The sequence below is a fragment of the Erythrolamprus reginae genome, chromosome Z, assembly GCF_031021105.1.
Source record: "Erythrolamprus reginae isolate rEryReg1 chromosome Z, rEryReg1.hap1, whole genome shotgun sequence".
In the NCBI taxonomy this organism is placed as follows: domain Eukaryota; kingdom Metazoa; phylum Chordata; class Lepidosauria; order Squamata; family Dipsadidae; genus Erythrolamprus; species Erythrolamprus reginae.
In genome coordinates this window covers 54,201,964-54,219,732 of record NC_091963.1, presented here as the reverse complement: position 1 = coordinate 54,219,732, position 17,769 = coordinate 54,201,964, and the positions used below count along the sequence as shown (strand labels likewise).

The window sequence follows — 17,769 nt, the reverse complement described above, 5'->3', positions numbered from 1 at the left end:
TTGAAACAGTAAAAGTAGTATAGTAATTTGACCAGTTTATGAAGAACCAACTGATCTTTAGACGCATTATTCAACTAGACATTATTCAACTAGAATAATAATAAAGCCTTGATAATTTATATATTTCTCAAATTAGATGAAACAGAACATGGAATATGTGAAAATCCTGAATGAGCAATTGCAGTCTAAAGAAGTAGAACTCTTACAGCTAAGAACAGAAGTGGAAACTCAACAAGGTGCACTTTGTCTATCTGAGTGTTTAATAGTATCCATATATGCCAAGTGCTATTACCTGCAATCCTTTTTTTAAAGTTAATTTTTATGTAACTGAGGCTTGATTATTACTGGTATAATATAATGTTCAGTAGTGATTAAGGTATTGGAAAGTATTGATTAAGACTGGGATACCCAACTTCATGTTAGTAATGGAAGTTCACCACGTAACTCTAATAGGATATAAATCCAACATATAATGATAAAATATGTGTCTTAGAGCAATTTCAGAACATGTGAGAATTTAGGGCAAAACATTTCTTTTGTCATAAAAACTTAGAAACATGTCTTAAGTTGGTACAACTTACCATATTTTTGGAGTATAAGACGCACTGACGTATAAGACGCACATTAACTTTGGGGGAGTAAAACAAAGAAAAAAAATTCTGCCTTTGCCTGCCAGCATCAAGATTAACAGCGTCCTCACTTTCACTCAAACTTTGATAATGAGCTGCACAGATCTTTTAATCCATTTAAAACAAACCTATCACCTTCTGGGCATTTAACTGGAGTGGGTGGGGGATGATTTTCACGGGGGAAGAAAAGAGATTTTGCACCGAAGGCTCCACTCCTTCTGCAGCCATCTCACAAACACATTGCCAAGATTCCCAGCAATCCCCCTGCATCTTTGCTGTCTTGGTTGGAGCCTGATTCCTGAAGGACTCATTTGGTGAAGGGGGCATTGTGTGAGAAGCGTAAAGCAAGGTGGGCATCAGCAGGTTGAGCTGCGCATAGAGGAACCCCCTTCCCTGTGCCTTCTTTGGTTTAAATTGAATGAAACTTCCAATCTATTAAAATGCTAGGAGAAGCTTTTAGCATGAGAAGGAGTAATGCAAGTCATTCGAAAGCTTAAGCCACATGGCATTTTACAAAGAGTATGTAAATTTACATTCAGTAAGCATGCTTCGGGGTTTTTGCATTGTAACTAAGTAAGCTCTTTTTAACAAAGGCTATTTTTTCATGTGGCAAAGATTTCCTCTTTGTGTGAGATTATTTTAAAACTACTGAAAAAACAAATTTTCTTCATCTGTGTCAAATTAAAGGTATGGTAAAAAAATATTTTTTCCAAATTGTCCATCATTAATTGTCTTAGTCATTTGGAATCAAGTTTTAGGTGACTCCATACATGAAACGTTTCTGAAGATTATTTTTTTCTGGCAAATTTTCTGCTTGCCACCAATGTTCCCACTAATTTTTTTTTGGTGTGGACGGAAAAGTATAATATCTGAGCGGCACATTTTCATGTCTGGGCGTGGCTCGGTTAGAAACCCGGTCGTTAAGCGAATTTGGCTTCTCCGCCCCTTCCCCCATTATCTTTGCTTGTGAGATGGTCACAAAAGGGGGTCACGTGACCTCAAGTCACAGCAACGGTCATAAATATGAAACGGCGGCCAGGTTTTGATCACACGATCGTGGGGCTGCTGCGAAGGTCGTAAGTGTGAAAAAGGGGCATAAGTCATTTTTTCAGGGCCGTTGCGACTTTGAACGGTCAATAAATGAACCGTTATAAGTCAAGGACAATCTGCCTTTTCCCCTAGATGTTTTCTGTGGAGCTTCAAAATGGACTCCTGATCTGCTTCTAAAAGAGTGCACTGGTCAGGCAGATAATCCTCGACTTCTGTTCTGACCCAAATGGAGGCCAGCTCCTGAGTAAGACAGTTATTAAGTGAGTTCTGCCTCACTTTACCACTTTTCTTATCACATAATCCTGGGACATTGCCACCATCATAACTACATTGTCAAGTGTCCAAAGTTTGATCCAATAACCCCTTTATTTTTCTAACAAAGTCCTTCCTTCCTAGAAGGAAGAATAGAAAGAATAAAATGGAAAAGGGGATTAAAAGGGATACCAAAAAAATAAAAAAGAAAAGGGTTCAGTTCAAGGTTATGCTCAGATTAAAGAAATTGGAGTTTGAGAAGGGTTGATTAAGCTTGGAGTATTGTTTTGTTTGCTCTTTTTTAACTTTAATTATTGTTTCTATTTAGATATATGAATTTAGGAATTGCTGATCTGTTTTAATAAAGTTAGAAGTATTGATTATAATAAGATATGTAATAAGATATGTAGTAAGTTAGAAGTATTGATTATAATAAGATATGTAGTAGGTGATAATGATTTGGATTAATGCATAAATGAATTGAATTTAGAATTGTTGGGGAGATTAATGAACTGCCACAGAGAAGACTCTTCCCCATGGCCCCACCAGTTGGCATTGTTTGGTTGATGGAACTTGGAGAAGGCCAGCCCTGTGGGCCCTTATCAGTCACTGGGAGATATACGGTAGCAGACGGTCCCGAAGATAGTCTGGTCCTAAGCCATGTAGGGCTTTATAGGTGATGACCTACATCTTGAATTACGTCTGGAGACTGATTGGGAACCAGTGCAGCTCACAGAGAGTTGGTGTGATGTGAGTGTACCTAGGTGCACCCACAACAGCTCACACAGCTGTGGTCTAGACCAGTTGATGTCTCTCTGACCGCTTTTCAGGGGTAGTCCCATATAGAGCACATTGCAGTAATTGAGCCGTGAGATGATAAGGGCGTGAGTGACCATGCGAAGAGCCTCGTGGTCCAGATGAGGTTGCAATTGATGCACCAGGCAAACCTGTGAAAAGGTCACCCTAGCTACAGATGAGAGATGTTGATCCAATCTCAGCTGAGAATCTAGAAGGACACCCAAATTTCGAACCTGTTCTGAGGGGGGTAATTTTTCCTGTCCCAGAACCAAGTCCTTCGGGGGCAGTACCCACAGTCCTATTTCTTGTTGGGGTTAAGTTTAGAAACATAGAAACATAGAAAATGAACGGCAGAAAAAGACCTCATGGTCCATCTAGTCTGCCCTTATACTGTTTCCTGTATTTTATCTTAAGATGGATATATGTTTTTCCCAGGAATGTTTAAATTCAGTTACTGTGAATTTACCAACCATGTCTGCTGGACGTTTGTTCCAAGCATCTGATACTCTTTCAGTAAAATAATATTTTCTCATGTTGCTTCTGATCTTTTCCCCAACTAACCTCAGATTGTGTCCCCTTGTTCTTGTGTTCACTTTCCTATTAAAACACTTCCCTCCTGAACCTAGTTTAACCCTTTAACATATTTAAATGTTTCGATCATGTCCCCCCTTTCCCTTCTGTCCTCCAGACTATACAGATTGAGTTCATTAAGTCTTTTCTGATAGGTTTGATGCTTAAGACCTTCCACCATTTTTATAGCCTGTCTTTGGACCTGTTCAATTTTATCAATATCTTTTTGTAGGTGAGGTCTCTAGAACTCACTAGCACTTTATACAGCAGGATCACAATCTCCCTCTTCCTGCTTGTTATACCTCTAGCTATGCAGCCAAGTATCACTAACCTTAAATCCTTCTCTTCTGAAGTTTTTGTTAACACAGAACTACCAATATAATATTCAGATTGAGGATTCCTTTTTCCCAAGTGCATTATTGGAAACATTAACATTAAACTGCAGATCACTTATCTAGTAAAGCTAAATCATTTGCCATATTACAGATGCCTCCAGGAATATCAACCTTGTTGCACACTTTAGAATCGTCGACAAATAGGGAAACCTTCCCTGAGCTTCACCTCCTCCACTGCGGCCGTGCTGGGGGTTGCCCCGCCGCCGTCGAAGACGAGTAAGAGACGGTGGCGGCCCACATCAAGAGCATGGACCCCGTCACCAATGAACAGAGGTAGCAAGATGGGGGTGAGAGAAAGAGAGAGAGAAAGAGTGTGAGAGAGAAATAAAGCAAGAGAGAGAGAGTGAGAAGAGGGAGAAAGAAAGCAAGAGAAAGAGAGTGAGAGAGAGAAAGCAAGAAAGAGGAAGAAAGAAAGGAGAGAGAAAGAAAGTGAGAGAGAGAAAGAAAGAAAGAAAGAAAGAAAGAAAGAGAGAGATAGAGAAAGAAAGCAAGAAAGAAAGAATGCAAGAGAGAGAGAGAGAAGGCAAGAGAGAGAGTGAGAGAAAAGGGGAGAAAAAAATAGAAATGAAAAAATGATTGAGGCAGAGAATGAGAGGAAAGAGAGAGAAACAAAAGAGAGAGAGAAGTGATTCTTGATATGTTAAAAGGCACCCAAATAATATCAGAGAAAAAACTCCAACCCTCACCTGTTTTTTGACACACACACACACACGGCGGGGAGGAGACAGAGATGGAAAAAGATAGGAGAAGTGAGAGGGGGAAGGAATGAGAGAAAAAGGGAGGAAGAGGGAGAAATGAGAAACAAATGAGAAAGAAAAGGGGGAGAGACAGGAGAGGCACCCAGAAATGAGACAGTGGTAGAAATTTGAGGAGGGATGATTGATTATTAAATATGAATTGACTATGGAATGATGGTAAAATGTATATTTAGGTGTTGTTTAATATTAGGATGTATTAATTGATAAAATTGGATTAGAATTATAGAAATATATAGAATTACATAGGTAAAATTAATGGAAGATACATAGGATAAATAAGTGGTTTATGATATGTATGTATGATGTTATGACTTTGCATTATGAATTTAAAGTATACTTGGAAATGTAGAAGATTGATGAAAGTTAGTAATTGAAATATAAAATAACAGAATAATATACAGTGATCCCCCGGTTATTGCGTCCCCGACCATTGCGAATGGGCTACATCGCGATTTTTCAACCCGGAAGTAAAAACACCATCTGCGCATGTGCGCCCTTTTTTCCTATGGCCACACATGCGTAGATGGTGTTCCCCGCCGGGCAGATCAGCTGCTGGGCGGCTTCCCTGGGTCTTTCCCCTCTTGCTGGCGGGAGGGCGAGAAGCCCCCCCCAGCACCCGCTCGCCCTCCCTTCGCCCGCCCTTCGCCCGGCCACCCGCCATTTGCTCGCTGCTCGCCCGGCCACCCGGGTTCGTTTGGCTTCGGGACTCAGTTGGGAAGCGGCACGGGTGTTTTAAAAGGTCTCCGCCGGCATGGGGGGCTTCTTAGCACCCCCCCAAACCCGGGTTGGGGGTTCGGGGGGGGGTAGGAAGCCCCCCATGCCGGCGGAGACCTTTTAAAACACCCGTGCCGCTTCCCAGCTGAGTCCTCAAGCCAAGCGCAGAAGTTAGCCTTGAATCCCTTTGAATCCCGCCGCTTCTGCTGGATACGGGCGATGGGGGGGGGCGAGCTGCCACAGCCCCTGGCTTCCTCACCGCTCGTCCCACCCACCGCCCGTATCCAGCAGAAGCTGCTGGATTCAAAGTGATTCAGGGAACAGAATGGAGCGTTCCGCGGCGGGGCTGCTAAGGGGGGGGGGAGCCGAGCCCAGCCCCGTGACATTCGCTTTCCTGCCACCCGCAGCCGAGTGACCCTGGGCTCCTTCGCAACCTCGGAGAGCTTCCTGGGCATGAAAGCTCACGAAAACCAGGAAGCTCTCTGAGGTTGCGAAGGAGCCCACGATCACTCGGCTGCAGGCGGCAGGAAGGCGAATGCCACGGGGCTGGGCTCGGTTATCCCCTCGGCTCCCCTCCTACCAGCCCCGCCGCGGAAGGCTCCATTCTGTTCCCTGAATGGAGACCGCCGGCCGCTCAATCGGGCCGGCAGGGAACAGAATGGAGCGTTCCGCGGCGGGGCTGGTAGGAGGGGAGCCGAGGACGGAACCGAGCCCAGCCCCGTGGCATTCGCCTTCCTGCCGCCTGCAGCCGAGTGATCGTGGGCTCCTTCGCAACCTCAGAGAGCTTCCTGGTTTTCGTGAGCTTTCATGCCCAGGAAGCTCTCCGAGGTTGCGAAGGAGCCCACGATCACTCGGCTGCAGGCGGCAGGAAGGCGAATGCCACGGGGCTGGGCTCGGTTCCGTCCTCGGCTCCCCTCCTACCAGCCCCGCCACGGAACGCTCCATTCTGTTCCCTGCCGGCCCGATTGAGCGGCCGGCGGTCTCCATTCAGGGAACAGAATGGAGCCTTCCGCGGCGGGGCTGGTAGGAGGGGAGCCGAGGGGATAACCGAGCCCAGCCCCGTGGCATTCGCCTTCCTGCCGCCTGCAGCCGAGTGATCGTGGGCTCCTTCGCAACCTCAGAGAGCTTCCTGGTTTTCGTGAGCTTTCATGCCCAGGAAGCTCTCCGAGGTTGCGAAGGAGCCCAGGGTCACTTGGCTGCGGGTGGCAGGAAAGCGAATGTCACGGGGCTGGGCTCGGCTCCCCTAGCCCCGCCGCGGAACGCTCCATTCTGTTCCCTGCCGGCCCGATTGAGCGGCCGGCGGTCTCCATTCAGGAAACAGAATGGAGCCTTCCGCGGCGGGGCTGGTAGGAGGGGAGCCGAGGACGGAACCGAGCCCAGCCCCGTGGCATTCGCCTTCCTGCCGCCTGCAGCCGAGTGATCGTGGGCTCCTTCGCAACATCAGAGAGCTTCCTGGTTTTCGTGAGCTTTCATGCCCAGGAAGCTCTCCGAGGTTGCGAAGGAGCCCAGGGTCACTCGGCTGCGGGTGGCAGGAAAGCGAATGTCACGGGGCTGGGCTCGGCTCCCCCAGCCCCGCTGCGGAACGCTCCATTCTGTTCCCTGCCGGCCCGATTGAGCGGCCGGCGGTCTCCATTCAGGGAACAGAATGGAGCCTTCCGCGGCGGGGCTGGTAGGAGGGGAGCCGAGGACGGAACCGAGCCCAGCCCCGTGGCATTCGCCTTCCTGCCGCCTGCAGCCGAGTGATCGTGGGCTCCTTCGCAACCTCAGAGAGTTTCCTGGTTTTCGTGAGCTTTCATGCCCAGGAAGCTCTCCGAGGTTGCGAAGGAGCCCAGGATCACTCGGCTGCGGGCGGCAGTAAAGCGAATGTCACGGGGCTGGGCGCTAGCTCTCGCCGCTTTCGAGCTGAGTCCTGAAGCGAATTCGCTTCAGGACTCATCTCGAAAGCCCGCTAGCGAGGAGCCGAAGATTGGGGGCGGCGCGGCTGTTTTAAAACGTCGCCGCCGGCATGGGGGGCTTGCCAGCACCCCCCGGACCCCCAACCCAGGTTTGGGGGGCTGCTAGGAAGCCCCCCATGCCGGCGGCGACGTTTTAAAACAGCCGCGCTGCCCCCAATCTTCGGCTCCTCGCTAGCGCTGCGGAAGTTAAAAACACCATCTGCACATGCGCAGATGGTGTTTTTACTTCCGCAGCGCTACTTCGCGAAAACCCGCTCGTTGCGGGGGGTCCTGGAACGGAACCCTCGCAACGAGCGGGGGATCACTGTAGTGGGAAGGGACCTTATTATGCTCCAGCACCAAGCCCCAATAAGTTGTCTTGGTGACATCTGTGAAAAAAATCAGGCGCTGAGGCATGAAAATTCATTCATTCATTCATTCATTCATTCATTCATTCATTCATTCTTCTGTGCCGCCCAGTCCCACAGAAAAAAAAATTAGAGGGAATATTGCCCATGGCACCACCTTCATCCAATACCATTGGGACATAGTCAAAGAAATCAATAAGATTAGTCTGACATGATTTGCCCGCTACAGATTGCCCGGGGAATGGAACGGAAGAGTGGGACAGGCAATGGTTGGGGGAGAGCAGGAGGGGAGCATCCGGGGTGCTTCAGAGGATCTTCTCCGGGTAACCCCCAGGGCTCCTAAGCCAGACTGGACCGGGTGGGCTAGACCGTGGATGCTTGGAAGTGATGCCACCGCCCGGGCAGAAGCCGCAGCCACTCAGCACTGCAGGGACTTTCTTTCAAATTTTCCTGCCTTTCTTCCCACCCCCCACCCACCTTGCTGCTGCTGCCACTGCCACCTTGCCTCGGCCTGCCACTTGCCTGCTGCATCCCTGGGACTAGAACTGAAAGGAGGCTTTGCTGAGGCTTGAAAATGTGAGCTGGTGGGGGCTGCTGGCATTGGAGTGCCTGCCTTGGCGCCCCTCCACCCGGGCCCTCACCTCCCGGGGAGCTGGGCTGGCTCTGGCAATGGGGCATGCCTCGCATGCCCCCTGCACTGCTGCCCATCGCCCCCCGCAAGACCCTGGCTGGCCATGGTGATCCAGGGCATGGAGCTGTGTGTGGTGGCCATCCTCCTCTTCATCCTGGAACCTATGTCCCTGGGATGATTACGCATGCGTCACACTTTTCTAGACACACCCACCACGAGCTCCAATGTGATAAATTAAATAAAGGGGAAATTCTCCCTCAAAACATCACAAATCTTACTTAAAGATAAGCAGAGGCGTAGAGCATTTACAGGAGTGCAAAGAGAATCTAAGATTTGTGGTTTTAAGGGAAGACAGATCTTTCGCTATCATGAAGTGAGTACAATAAATCTTAATAAAATGGCTGAAGGGGCTGACCCTAGCCTCGGGAAAATTGAAATGAAACTGGATCAACTGCTTCAGATTGTTACTGATTTTGAAAAAGATTTCTGTGAGTGGAAACTGTTGGAAAATCTTTCCTTAGATATTAAAACAGTTAAAAAAGGAGCAGAGGAGTCAGCTGAAAATATTCAGAAATTGGAGCAGCGTTTCCCAACCGGTGTGCCGCGGCACACTAGTGTGCCGCGAGACACGGTCAGGTGTGCCGCAAAGCTCCTAGGGAAGCTCCAGCTGGGCGGGGCGCTGCCGGCGCCGGTGCCTCCGACCTGGAGCTCCCACTCACAGCTGTCCCCCGGCTCCTGCCCGTTGCCGCGGTTTCTGGCGCTCTCCTGCTGGGCCCCAAAGAAGGAAGGCGGGAAAAAGGAGACCTTCATTCTTCGCGCCTCCTTTTTCCTGCCTTCCTTCTTTGGGGCCCAGCAGGAGAGCGCCAGAAACCGCGGCATCGGGCAGGAGCCGGGGGACAGCTGCGAGTGGGAGCTCGGAGGCACCGGCAGCGCCCCGCCCAGCTGGAGTTCCCTGGCATCGGCGGCAAGTGTCCTTTGGGGCCCAGCGGGAGGGCACTGACGGTGGGAGCGGGATTGGGTTGGTGCCGGCTGCAGCGGCCCCAGGCGGTCGCAGGGAGATGGGGGCGGCGAGAGGGAGCTCCAGGGTGGAGGCACCGACGGTGGTGGTTGGACGTGCTGCTGGACGCCGTACATGCTGGCGCTGCAGGGCTGGCATATACGGCGTCCAGCAGCACGTGTAGCTGCCGTCGTCAGGGCTCCCGCTCGCAGTCAGCCGAGAGAGAGAGAGAGAAAGAAAGAGAGACATAGCAAGAGAGGCAGAGAGAGAGAGAGAGACATAGCAAGAGAAGCAGAGAAAGAGAGAAAGAGAGAGAGAAAGAGAGACATAGCAAGAGAGGCAGAGAGAGAAAGAAAGAGAGACATAGCAAGAGAGACACAGAGAGAAAGAGAGACAGAAAGAGAGAGAGAGAAAGAAAGAAAGAGAGACATAGAAAGAGAGAGAAAGAGAGACATGGCAAGAGGCAGAGAGAGAGAGACATAGCAAGAGAGAGAGAGAGAGACTTAGCAAGAGAGACACAGAGAGAGACAGAGAAAGAGAGACAGAAAGAGAGAGAGAAAGACATAGCAAGAGAGGCAGAGAGAGAGAGAAAGAAAGAAAGAGACATAGAAAGAGAGAGAGAGAAAGAGAGACATAGCAAGAGAGGCAGAGAGAGAGAGACATAGCAAGAGGCAGAGAGAGAAAGAGAGAGAGAGAGAGAGATAGCAAGAGAGGCAGAGAGAGACAGAGAGAAAGAGAGAGAGAGAGAAAGAGAGACATAGCAAGAGACAGAGAGAGAGAAAGAGACACAGAGAGAGAGACATAGCAAGAAAGACAGAGAAAGAGAGAGAGAAAGAGAGACATAGCAAGAGGCAGAGAGAGAGAGAAAGAAAGAGAGACATAGCAAGAGAGACAGAGAGAGAGAAAGAGAGAGAGAAAGAAAGAGATAGCAAGAGTGGCAGAGAGAGAGAAAGAAAGAGACATATAGCAAGAGACAGTGAAAGAGAGAGAGAGAGCAAGAAAGAGAAAAAAGCAAGAAAGAGATAGCAAGAGAGACAGAGAGAGAGAGAGGGAGCAAGGGAGAGAGAAAGACATAGAGGAAGGGAAGGAGGGAGAGATAAAGAGCAAAAAAGATAGGAAGAAAGAAAGAGGGATGGAGAGAGAGAAAGAAGGGAAGGAAGGAAGAGAGAGAAATAGGGAGAAATAGAGCGAAAGGGAGGAAGAGAGAGATTTTTTTTTGTCCAAACTTTTCTTTAGCCCCCCCCCCCCCCCCCCCCGTTCAATGTTCCCCAGGATTTTGAAAATATGAATAATGTGCTGCGGCTCAAAAAAGGTTGGGAAACATTGAATTAGAGCATCAAGTTAAAAGTCAGGATGAGATTGTAAGCAATTGAATTATAGAATTGCCAATTTGGAAGACTGTCAAAGGAGAAGGTATTTATTTTCTGTGTGGTTTTAGACCAGATTTTGCTCCAGGCTTGAAATTAGCTGAAGCAATTCTTGGTTGGATGAAAGCGCAGGGAACCCAGGTTGTTTTTGATGACATATTGCATGTTCATTGGGGCGTTCCATGTAGAAACCGGGAGAGGCAAAGAGACATTGTTATGGCCTTGGTATCAGGCCCAAAGTCATTATGTGAAGTCCAAGTTGGGCCTGACACAGTTTGGGAGTGAGAGAGAGAGAGATATGCCACCACACATTCCTTTCTCCAGATGCCATAGTAACAAACACAGGAAGGAATCAGGAATCCTGCATAGGATTGGTTCACATGACTGCACTTGTGAATGTGGGGATGTGAGATGGGGTTTTGACCTGGATGTAACCTAAGGGACTCAGAGTTGGAAAGATTCCAGTCGAATCCAGACATGGCTGTTAATAAATCTTACCCAGCGAGAAGCACAGGTGTGGAATTTATTTATTTCTCAAGCTATTTGGTTCACTAACATTTCAATTCCAACTCTCACCAATCCGAAGAATGGAACAGAGGGAGTTAACCAAGAATTTGTAGGTGGAAGGGCTTGGAATTTTCTACATCCCCTCCCCCTCTCTGCAGTAGGAGCCAGACAGCGTTCAACTTTGCAAAGGTAAAGAGGGGAGGAAAAGGCTTGAGGCTGTAATGAACCAGCCAGAAACAATCTATCTTCCTGAATGGGTGTGGCTAAGATGCCTATGGCTTTCTGAAGATCCCCATGGCCCCCTGAAGGTGCATCTCTACACGGCAAAAATTAATAATGTAGACTTCCACCCCATCGCTGACTCCCTAAGTGAACTGCAAGATAGAGGCCAGCCGAATGCATATCAAAGGGATTCCTTTGTGGGGGAATTTCAAAACCTGCTCAGCATCCCTTCTCCTGCTCCTCTGATTGCAAATGGCAGACTGCTTCCTAAATTGCATAAAGAGAGGGCTGAGACTAGAATTTTCCAATTGAAACTGACAGGAAAGCCTGTGAAGAATTTTATGGAAGAATTTCAAATGCTTGCCTATAGCCTGAAAGAGTGGCCAGAGAACTGTTTGGTCCATATTTTCAAAAGTGCCCTTGATCCAAAATTGAGAGAGGTGTGTGAACTGCATGTGGGAGACAGCTGGACCATTCAAGACTGGTATGCCACAGCAGTTGCTTTGGGTGATGTAATTCTTGCTGAGAAGGGACCTCCCCCGCCCCATGCAACAGACGATTTTTCAAGAGGCTGTCTTTTCCCTTGTCAGCTGGGCTCCCCTTGTTCAGGGGTTATGAGGGGAACAAATTGCTACAGATGTGACCAGACTGGCCATAAGGGGGCAGACTGTTTGACGCCCCTCGCTCCCCCAAAACCCAAGCCATGCCTGGTAGCAGAAAGAGGATCTGAAGAAGCCCCTCTAGAAAGTCTCTGGGCCTTTCAAAATACAGAGCTCTGCCCTCCTGAGGATTTTGCTAAAGGTGAAAACCCTATTCCTTCAATTGGAATGAGAAGCCCAGAAGAGAGGACGACCCAATGGTGAGTGAGCCCATCCATCCGTTCATCATTAAAGCAAGGATTAAAGCAATGACCACAGGTGAAGAGGAAGAAATACGGGCTCTGATAGATACAGCGTGCTCGAGATGCCTTATTAGCAAAACCTTAGTGGAGAATTTAAAAATCCAGACCACACCTTTAGCAAAACCCATCCGGTTCCAGCAGGTAGATGGCTCTCTAGTGGGTGGAGTTCCCCCTACACTCCTGACTGAGTTAGTGGAGCTGCGGATAGGCCGGCACCGTGACCTCTTGAGATTCATATTCGCCCCCAAGATGTCAGAACCAATTATATTGGGCCTGGCCTGGATGGACAAATGGACTCCCACTTTTCTGTGGGAGGGTGGGCATCGTAAGCTTTTCATCCCCTTGGGCTCTAACCCTTTTTTAGAGACTGACAGGGGAAAACCTCCCCTCCGGGAGGAGCCAGATGGTTCCTTAGCAGCGGTTGCAATGAAGGAAGGTACACTTCCAGATTTCCTGAAGGTGCCCTTGGAATACAGAGACTTGGGAAGAGTTTTCAGTGAGGAGGATTGCAATGAACTGCCCCCTCACAGACCTACAGACTGTGCGATATAATTTGAACCAGGGGCAACTCTCCCAAAACCTAGGATGTACAGAATGTCACTGAAAGAATTGGGAGAGCGGAAAAACTACATAGACACCAATTTAAAGAGGGGATTCATCCATCCCACAAATTCCAGGACAGCAGTCCCCGTTCTCTTTAAGGAGAAGAAGGACTGAGGCGTTCGCTTAGTTGTAGACTACCGGAACCTTAATGCAGTGTGTGTGCAAAACACTTATCCCCTTCCGCTCATGAAGGACTTACTAAATCATCTAGCCAAGGGGAAATACTTTACCAAGTTGGACTTAAGGGAGGCTTATTACCGCATCAGAATAAAGGAAAGGGATGAGTGGGAAAACCGCTTTGAACTGCGCATTAGGGAGTTTCCAATTTCGAGTGATGCCATTTGGTCTGAAAGGGGCCCCTGCCTTGTTCATGCAGTACATAAATGAAGTTCTATGTGCCCACCTCTACAACGGGGTTCTTGTGTATTTAGATAACATCCTTATCTACAGCCAAAACCTCCCTGACCATGTCAAATTGGTGAGGCAAGTCTTGAAGAAGCTTTTGTCTGCTAAGCTCTACGTGAAACTTTCCAAGTGTAAATTTCACCAGATGTCAGTAGACTGTTTGGGATATCGCATATCTAGCAAAGGCATAGAGATGGACCCAACCAAGGTGAAAGCAGTGCTTGATTGGCAAGCTCCCTGCACATGCAAGCAATTACAGAGTCTCTTAGGATTTGCAAATTTCTATCTGCATTTAATTCCAGTTTTCGCAGAAGTTGCCTTGCCCTTAACTGAGTTACTAAAGACTGGGTCAGCCCCTACTAAGCCCAGACCCCCCAGACCCTCTCAGCCAATCAGGTGGATGATGAAATGCCAAAAGGCTTTCAAAAGGCTCAAAAGAGCCAATAATAATAATAATAATAATAATAATAATAATAATAATAATAATATATTAGATTTGTATGCCGCCCCTCTCTGAAGACTCGGGGCAGCTCACAACAATAATGAAAACAATGTTACAGTGGAACAAATCTAATATTAAAAGAGAAAAAACATATAAAACCCCATCACTTAAAACCAAAGAACACATACATACCAAACATAAAATATAAAAGCCTGGGGGAGGTGTCTCAGTTCCCCCATGCCTGGCGATATAGGTGGGTCTTGAGTAATTTATGAAAGACAAGAAGGGTGGGGGCAGTTCTAATCTCCGGGGGGAGTTGATTCCAGAGGGCTGAGGCCGCCACAGAGAAGGCTCTTCCCCTGGGGCCCGCCAAACGAGATTGTTTAGTCAACAGGCATGGGGGAGTTGAGACACCTTTCCCCCAGGCTTTTTTATATTTATGTTTGGGTATGTATGTGTTGTTTGCTTTTTAAATATGATAGGGTTTTTATATGCTTTTTAATATTAGATTTGTTTTCGCTAGAATATTGTTTTTATTGTTGTTGTGAGCTGCCCCGAGTCTTCGGAGAGGGGCGGCATACAAATCTAATTAATAATAATAATAATAATAATAATAGAGGATGGCTAAGCAAAACAAGGTGGATATTATGATTTTGACAGAAACACATAAAGACGGGGAGGAAGGGATAAATTGGTTAATGATAGAAATTAGAAATAGGTATATGAATCTCAAGGAATGCAAAAGAGTAGAGGTACGGCGATTCTTATTCATCATAGGGTTCTATTTGAAGAGGTTGGAGTTCAGAAAGATAGAGAAGGGAGGTGTTGTTTGTTAAAGGGAAAATTAATCAAAAGAAATTGACACTGGCGGCAATTTATGCCCCGAATGCGAAAACAAAACAATTTATAATAAATACAAAGAGGAAGTTGGATAACTTTATGGAGGGCACAACGTTTTTGGCAGCAGATTTCAGTATGCAATTAACAAATGGGATTGGAAATAGTAGGATGTTACATTTAAATAATATGATAGATCTCCATGCAGATATACCAAATAGAGGCACTTACTATTCAGCAAGATATCATACATTTAGTTCTATTTACCATATATTAATGAACAGGGTGGGCAATATAAAAGTTTAAAAGTAGATATTAAAAGTATTTGGTTGTCAGATCATGCCCCACTACTGGCAGAATTGAAAATAGCTCAGGAATGTAATCAAAGAATTTGGAGATATAATGAAGTTGTAACTTCTAGTGAACAAGATAAAGATAAATTGCAGACAAAGTTATGTGAATATTTTAGAATTAATGATGTGGGTGATATTAAACAATTGTGTGAGATGCACGTAAGGCTTATATGATGGCACAATGTATATGTATGGAAGTAGATATCAGAAAGAGGTGGGGTAGAGAAAGGGAAAGGAAGATAAGGGAAATAGATTTGATACAAGAGCAGCTGAGATTAATTAAAAGTAGGGATTGGAATATTCTATTGAAATTGAAAAGGAAACAATTGATAGTGTATGATAAGATCCAATGGAATAAGATGAGAATGATGATGCGACAAAAATATTGAGCTAGGGGGCAAAATCAATGCAACAAATGGCAAGATATTTGAAGAAGAGGAAAGAAAAATCATGTATATTAGCACTGAGAGACCCTAGTGGAGGGGTTAGATATGGTAAAGAGCAGCTAGAGAAGATAATGAGAAAATATTATGAGGATTTGTATAAAGAGGAGCAGGTAAATATAGGACAGGTAACATTGGGAAAATATTAAGTTAAGAAGATGAACAAATATTGAATGCAGAAATTGCACAAGATGAAATTGCTAGAGTAATTAAAGGGTTAAAACAAGCCAAAGCACCGGGCCTGGATGAGTTTACAGGAGAATTTTATAAAACTTATATGAATGAACTATTGCCGCATTTGGGGAAACTGTTTAATAATATATTGTTAACTCATGATATCCTGCAGACATGGAAGCTTTCAGAGATTGTTACCATCCCGAAGATTGATCGAGATTTAAGAGAGCCTGGGTCCTACTGTCCTATTAGTTTGGCAAATCAAGATTATAAAATATTTATGAAGATATTGGCAAACAGACTCAAAAATATTTTACCAAAAATAATTGAAGAGGAGCAATATGGATTTGTGAAGGGTAGGAAGATAAGTGAACCAATTAGAAATGTAATGAATGTGATGCACCATGCTACCGTTACTAAAAGGAAATTGGGAATTTTGAAATTAGACATTTATAAAGCTTTTGATAAAATTAACCATAGCTATTTATACAAAATGTAAGGAATTAAATATGGGGGACAAATTTTGTGGAATTATAAAAGAGATTTATAAAGGGAATGAAGTGTGTATAAGGGTGAATGGACAAAGAACGCAGAGAATTAAAATACAAAATGGCACCAAGCGGGGATGTCCTTTATCTCCAATGTTATTTGTTATAGCAATAAAGACATTAGCTAATAAGATAAGACAAGATACTACTTGGGTAGGATATAAAATAGGGGGAATTAGAAATGAAACTAAACCTATTTGCAGATGATGCAATTATATTGACCCAGACCCCGATGAACATGATTAAAGGCCTAAGAAATATCTTGCAAGAGTTTAAACAGGAATTGGGATTGTCTGTCAATATGGAAAAATCAGAGATTATGTGTTTAAATACAGGTCCGAGAGAGCAGATAGAAATTAGGAAAGAATCAGGGTTGAAGTTAGGATTAAAGAAAATTAAATATTTGGGAATTTGGTTATTGAGAAACCCAGCGAAATTCGAGGAGGTGAATTATAGACTAATATGGAGGAAAATGTTGAAACAAATGAGGGGCTGGAAAGAGAAAAAGCTAAAGAGAATGGCTAAAATAAGAGTATTAAAAATGATGATAGTTCCCAAAATGATGTACCTATTTCAGGTATTGCCAGGGGGTTTATTAGCATCCAAGTTTAGAGAGTGGGATAAAAAACTTAATTATTGGGCTGAAGAAGATAAGAGACCAAGAATAAGGAAAAAGTGGTTAATAGTGAATGAAAGAGAGGGTGGATGGGAAATTCCTTGTTTGGAGTTGTATAGAGAAGCATTTCAAATTGAAAGATTAATGGAGGTACAGTTATTCGAAAATAAATGGGTGAAATTGGAAAAACAGATAAATGGGATAAAACAGATAAATTCTTCAAATAGAGAATTAATTTTTATAAGGTGGAATAGGAGCTTCTTAGATAAATTAATAGGTCCCATGAAAGGACCTATGGAAATTTGGAAAAAATGGCAGGGGAAAATAGAATTATATAAATAAAAACTGTCATCGCTATATGTAATAAACAGAGATAACGAAACAAATCTAAATAGGATTATAGGAGAGTTGAAGGGAAGAGGGATAATTAAGATAGAACAGTTATATGAGAAGGATGGGAGGCCAAGTAGAAATCGTATAGAATAGTGATTGGGTAAGGGAAGATGGCTACAAACAAATGCAATATGTAATATCTGAATGAAAGGGAGAATAAAGAAGCACTATTTAGGGAGGAGATAGAGTTAGAGAAAATAATAAGAGAAAAAAGTGAGGGCACCAAGGCACAAGCAAGTAATATGGATAGTCTAAGGGTAAAGAGAGGAGGGCGGACTACGGCTTTAACATCTGAAATTTGGGAAGTTTTTGACCCAAGTCAGCAAAAATCTTCTAAATCTTTGGGGGGGATAAATGTTGCTGCCTCTGAAGACCCCCGACTTTGCAATCCTCTGCGGTGTTCGGAGCTGTTTTTTGCCCTGGAGTGCGGAACGCCAGAAGGAAGATCACCTGGGAGGTGGAAGATGGCAGCCGCTAGCTGTCATTAAGAATCCTGACGGGACCAGGAGCTAACTGGGGCTCGTTGGAGCCAGAGACTGAAGACTGAGCCGGGCGGATTTGGAGGACGACTGCCCCCTTCCCTTCCTCCCCGACGGGCCCAGGAGTCGAGCGTGGTATGGTGGGAGCGCTCGGCGTTGGAGGGGCCATTGGGCGGAGGGCTATTACGGAGGAAGTGGGGCAGCCGTTGTGGTGGAGGAAGCCGGAGGAGCGTGGTGGAGGCCAGTGAGTTGTGGCATGGCTTTGGAACGAGAAGGAAATCATCCCTTCAGAGGCGGAAGCCGAGGAGAACATTGTGGAGGCTGTTGGCCTGGGCCGAGGTTTGCAGCGACTGAATGGTGGCGATACGGCTGTGCGGTGTTGC

The 17,769-nt window shown here is 45.8% G+C and overlaps 1 protein-coding gene across 3 annotated transcripts in view; it reads left to right on the top strand.

The window, feature by feature from the left end:
* Positions 1-17,769, top strand: part of AZI2 (5-azacytidine induced 2) — a 65,464-nt gene that overhangs the window by 7,663 nt on the left and 40,032 nt on the right. For all 3 annotated transcript variants that reach the window (XM_070727293.1, XM_070727294.1, XM_070727295.1), the window contains one exon: positions 137-236. In XM_070727293.1, the coding sequence (XP_070583394.1) occupies positions 137-236 (100 nt within the window). The remainder of the gene's footprint in view (positions 1-136; positions 237-17,769) is intronic.